Below are 6000 nucleotides of genomic sequence, written 5' to 3' on the forward strand. Positions count from 1 at the left end.
TATCTTTTCTGTCTTTCACAGAGTTCTTCCCACAGATTTTCAATGATGTTTAAGTCAGTTGACGCTGACGACCACTTCAAAAGCTTCAGCTTGCATTTCTTGAGGTATTTTTGGTGGATTTTCTAGTCTGCTAGGGGTCATTGTCTTCTTGTGGGAGTTTCACTTTCTTTTCTGACATTGAAATCCATAATTTGCTGATACCTGGTCAACCCACAAAGTTCTAAAATTGCCAGGTGGCAAATAATGCCATTCTCTGGCCTCACTTATGAGTTACTTATGACCTGACAACTATTTTGTGAGTTCCCGACAAAAAAAAAAAGTTAAAGAAGAAAAGCTGATTTTCAAGGTCTGTCCACTGAAACATTTGCAAAAACTTCTTTTCAATGAAAAAATCACAAACTATATAATTTACCCAGGGTTGGCTACCACTTACAACTCTAAGTTCCTTTCAAATCGAAATCATAAGCTGAAAGAGTGACTACTTTTTAGTTGTGTGTGTGCACCTGTGTGCTTTTAGCTTCAGCACCTCTTCATCACTTCAGCAGTGCCCCTCTGGCTGTTGCTCTAAAAGTTACTTCTGACTCATTGTAACTTAACTGAATAGGCGCTGAGGAGGAAGAAAAGCATGAAGGTTTATTTCTCAAACCGTCAATCTTTCAGTGAATGCGGCAGCCTGATATGACCTTATAGCAAACATCCGCTGTTTCAAAAAGTCTATAGCTTATGGATTTCATGTCAAGAGAAAATATCTGATATTTCTTCTAACAGATCCTCACCCTTTAAATTGATTTACTGTCAAGCACAAAAAATGTCATATTCATGCTAATAAAAAGTCCATCTATGTATTGGTTTGTGTTGGCATCTTATTATTTTCATGCCACAGAAGAAGAGGGCCTTTCTGTGTACTCATCTTTTTCACTCGATCAACATTTGTTAAAGTTGCTGACTATGTACAGTTGCTTTTCCCCTTCAGAAAGACTTATGTCAGCCTCAGACCCCCCCCCCCCACCCCCACCCCCACCCCCCACCAGCATAAAATCATTTTAAAACTTCATACAGCTGACCCTGAAGGTTAGGTTGAGGTTCATGGTGAGATGTTGCCGCTGAAGTTTCTGGATTATGATGATTGTGCTTGTTTAAACTCTGGGCCACAAGCTTGAGAAATGATTAGGACTGCACCAGCAGAGTGTTAGCCTGACAGATGGCAACACATGGAGTTAGCTGACAGCACTGCTGACAGCGCATTCACAGGAAGTCCCCATATTGCATGCACTGTACACAGTCTTTGTTGCTGTACATATTCTGATGTTTTTCTGCCATCAACTGTAGCTTGTTTCTACCTGTCAATGCCAAAGTCAGCTCACATCACCTATTCACAGACTTAAAATTGCAAGACCTCTGCACATGCCTGCTGTCAGTGCACCAGAGGGAATTGGGGTCTGTTGAAAATCTGCAGTTAGACATTATCCCAGTAACTGGTCATTCATCTAAAGCTTTCTTCTTTTATAAGTTCATCCTCGAGCGGTCGATACACTACCGTTTATTTGCTCTTCAATCAATCTACTTAAAAATCAGCTCTGCGGGCATGTTAATTAAATTCATTTCAGTTCAATTCAGTTATATATATATCACCAAATCACAACAGTTGCCTCAAGCATGGCAATAAATAACTAGCAGAAATTGATATATTGAATGACTGAATATATCAGAATCTATATAAGTGCTGTTATTTTGCATCTGCAGCAATATGTAGTTGTTTTTAGGTCGGAGGTTGATGAAAGATGAGGCAGGCATAAAGCTGCTGGTCCCACTGCATTGGATAGGAATGAAGGAAGACAGAAAATGTCCCAACCTAACTAGGCACAAAGATGTGATCCTGTACTTCTGTTTTTTGGGTTGGTGTTGTTTATCGACTGGGAGAATAGTTTTTTTAAACTCCATCCAAATGCAGCCTCAGGGGAAGCGCATGTAACCCCTCTGAATAGTTGTAATACTTCGCACTGTCACTTCATGACAGCTTCAGGCTCGAAGTTTGTGTGTGTGACAGTGTGTGTGTGTGTGTATACATATGTGCATATGGATAGGAGCATGGCAGTGATGTGATTGATGAGACATATAAGAGAGCAGAGCAAGATTTCTAGTCAATCAGCCCTGTGAATAACCACCTAGGCTGTGGATTAAAGGCAGAAAGCTGTCTGCACAAACAAAGGCTCACATCCATTACCTTACATGCAGAGTTGTTTTGCTCTCTGTGGCAACACTGACAACAAAATTAAAGTGTGTTAACAAAAATAGATCTATTTTTTCTCTTGAATTCAGGACATGAAACGTAGCAACATCTAACAACTAGGATGCTCGTGGAAAAAAAAAACTTGTGGGAGGTAAACATGAATGCTACCAAAAAGTGACCTTTAAAATATTTATAATTTTAACAATGAGTGCAAATTGAAATTGGACACATTTGAATTAGATCACATTATGTGTATTTAGTTTTCATTTGACAGAACAAAGAATAAACTGTAGCACCTCTGATCTCTGTCTTTACCTCTTTAAAAATGAAGACATAAAGTCAGACGAGGACTAGTTGCAAGCCGTTGGTTCCATACTTAGAGTTCTATATTGTAGCATTTAGCCAGCACAGGGAACAGGAGTGATGTGGCAGCCACTAGTTAATATTAAATACCTCTGAGAAATGCACCAAATCCAATAACTGCTCCAAGACTGTAAATACTTATCCTTCCCAGACTGAATCCCCTCCAAATCACTTTCAATTTGACATTTTTTAGTGGGGTCCTGACACTTGATCAGTTTCTCAATCAATCAGCTGTTTGGCACTCATCTAATATGAATGGAGTCCTATTTTACAGGATGCTGTTCTTGACAAAGAATAGCTAAAAGGTTTTTGGTTTTTAGGTAAACATTGCAGGTTAAACATGCAGTAAAACTAAATCTAACTTAAAACTCAAAACATTCTCGGTATATGCGGAGCTTGGCATTATGGTTTGAGACATGAAAATATAGCATTTGTAAGAATGAATTACAATTCCTAAAAACTTGCAGTTATGGAACTATGGTAGTAGGAGCTGGGTTAGATGGATGGATGGATGGATGGATGGATGCTGTTGTGTTTTTGAAAGGTCTGTCTGGTAGAAAAAGACATGAAAAGGCAAAGTGAATAGAATTGTCAGTTACATTGTCAGTAAAATTTGATTGTTCTTTCTGTCTCTTCTGCAGGTCCAAGGGTTGGAGAGGCAAGTGGACTTCTCAGATCTGGGCCCAGTGGGGGCGGTGATGAAGACTCTTCCATACGGCATGGGCGGAGGCACAGTTGGAGGAGTAGTTAAGCCGCCGTACCAAACCATCTTCTCCACACCGATCGATCAGACACCGGTGAAATCCAAGCCACCCCCGTACAGTTCCTATAGCCCTTATGAGCTGGCCCGGAACCAGTCCCTGCTAGTGGATCAGACAGGCTACCGCTCCAAGCGTAAACCTGCACTAAAGACAGCCATGAAGACCAAGAAAATCTTTGGCTGGGGGGACTTCTACTTCAATGTCAAGACCGTGAAGTTCAGCCTGTTGGTGACAGGGAAGATTGTGGACCACATCAATGGGACTTTTACTGTTTATTTTCGCCACAACTCCTCCAGCCTGGGGAACGTGTCGGTCAGTATCGTGCCACCAACCAAAGTGGTTGAGTTTGAGGTCCTTCAGCAGCATCATCTGCACCCCCACACCCAGCAGGAGGTCCAGATCCAGGAGACACAGCAGTCCACCATCGATCCAAAAGAGGCAAAGACCTTAAACTGTCGGGTTGAGTACGAGAAAACCAACAGATCCAAGAAATCCAAACCCTGCCTGTATGATCCATCTCAGACCTGCTTCACAGAGCACACCCAGTCCCACGCTGCTTGGCTTTGTGCTAAACCTTTCAAGGTGATCTGCATCTTCATCTCTTTCTTCAGCATTGATTATAAGCTGGTTCAGAAAGTGTGTCCAGACTACAACTTCCAAAGCGATCACCCTTACTTTGGATAAAGTAAATAAGACTAAATAGAGAATAAAAGAGACAATGATGAGTAAAATGATAACGATGGAAATGATAGTCATACTGATCCTGTTAAAAAAAGCAGGGGACAGTTTTTTTTTGCCTCTAAACAGCTGTGAATTGTGGATTTAAATCATGTATATTCAGACTTATGGATGATTAGGATATGGCTGATTTCACTGACATCTTTTCCAACTTTGTATTTGTTCTGTTTTTCTTTGTTTTCTTTTGTTTTCTGTAAATATTGTACTCAACCCCAGCAGACTTATTGTTTTTAGATATTTGTTTCTTAGTGTCATTTCTTTGTGAAGTCGGAGGCTTGGTTACAAACAGCTGGAATCAGTATTATGCCCTTCGAGTACAAAGTAAGCCTCTGAGGCAGCCGAACAGTGCCATCGATGTATGGCAAACGTAATGTTATGGTAGACTGACTGTTAATCATCCTCTCAGCTCTACATTTAAACCCTGGATATAAGAGAGTTATATGTATGAGAAATGCCATGCTGGATATGCATACAATATACTGTATGAAAAAGCACATTAAAATCTCTTAAACTGTCTGCCTTTTACTGAGTGAATGTTTTGGTTCAGAGCTTGAAGCAAATTTGCAAGGCGCAAGCTGTGCAGCGTTTTCATGTTATCTAACTCAGCAAGGACACTATTATGAATTAAGCTACATTTTACTCTGATTAGGAATTCATGTTCCAGCTTTCAGCTAAGATATGTAATTTTAATTTTCTCAAATATATCGAAGGAAAGTTTGTTATGGATTGAATTTTAACATGAAAACCAACCGTGAAACATTCTTTAGATGATAAAGTTTGACTTTTTGAGGGAGTTGATATGTACAGTAATAGAATCCAGCAGCCATATCTGATGTGATTTTTAATTACATATATCCTGGAAATGGAAAAGAATAACTATTGTACTGAAGGTAACATGACTGACAGATTTATGTTTGTTTGATCATGCAACCAAATAAAGTATTGCACACCCGAGTAAACATTTTTTAGTTGTGCCGAAACCAAAGGGTATATTGTATTATTGTATATGTATATCATTGCTGCCAATGCTATGATCTTAACTACCTAATAATACTTACTTGATCAAGGTTTTTTGTGCTCAAAATATGAACTTAAAAGAAAATAAAGTAGGACTGCCTCGCCACCAAAAGAGTAATTATTAAAACTGATCGAGGGTTATAACCGAAAGCAAGGATCACCCCACCCGCCTCTCTCTTGAGCAAACCAACCAAATATGGTTTGAACAACTATTTAAGGCTGATTCTTCGTTCTTCGCAAACTCTCAGCTCAAAGTTATTTGGGTCCTCACACCTTTGATACGGAAATATTGGTGCACAGAATTTCATTAGAAAACACATATCAAAGTCAAAGTCAAAGTCAGTTTTATTTGTCAATTTCTTCAGATGTACATGCCATACAAAGGAATTGAAATTACGTTTCACACTGTCCCATGCGTAGACATAGACAACAATAAAGTGCAGATGCACAACATTTAGGTAACATACAGGATATAACAAGACAGGACCTACACATAACATATAATAAAGTGTTCCACAGTGCGCCCTGGAAAGTAGTGTACTAGTCTACTTGACGTAGTCCCAGGTTGTGGTTGGTAAGTGTTTTTGTTTTAATGCAGCATAAGACTGTAAGCATAAGACATATTCAGTGTTAATTGAATCTTCGTCTGGCTCTGCCTCAGTATCTTATGGTCATGAGGAGTTAAACTGAACTGGAGATCCATGGGAGCCTTACACAAGTTGCTATGGACAAATGCAGAAGTTGGTGAACTTCCCTTCTTTTTAGACAGAAGCTTAGTGAAGAGTTGCTAGAAAGGTGCTGGGGATTACTCACAACTATATGTAAGTGTACATGTGAGTGCATGTTTGTGATTATAAAGCAAACAATTGATACGTCTTTGAAATGCTGACT

General features: G+C 39.5%; 1 protein-coding gene across 1 annotated transcript in view; it reads left to right on the forward strand.

Annotated features, from left to right (window-relative positions):
- The window catches only part of LOC134626910 (neurexophilin-4), a 46200-nt gene extending 41166 nt beyond the window's left edge, over positions 1-5034 (forward strand). Inside the window, exon 2 of the mRNA XM_063472804.1 lies at positions 3235-5034. Coding sequence (XP_063328874.1) covers positions 3235-4038 — 804 coding nt within the window. The 3' untranslated portion in view covers positions 4039-5034. The remainder of the gene's footprint in view (positions 1-3234) is intronic.
- The last annotated feature ends 966 nt before the right edge of the window (positions 5035-6000 follow it).

The sequence above is a fragment of the Pelmatolapia mariae genome, linkage group LG5 (genome assembly GCF_036321145.2).
Source record: "Pelmatolapia mariae isolate MD_Pm_ZW linkage group LG5, Pm_UMD_F_2, whole genome shotgun sequence".
In the NCBI taxonomy this organism is placed as follows: domain Eukaryota; kingdom Metazoa; phylum Chordata; class Actinopteri; order Cichliformes; family Cichlidae; genus Pelmatolapia; species Pelmatolapia mariae.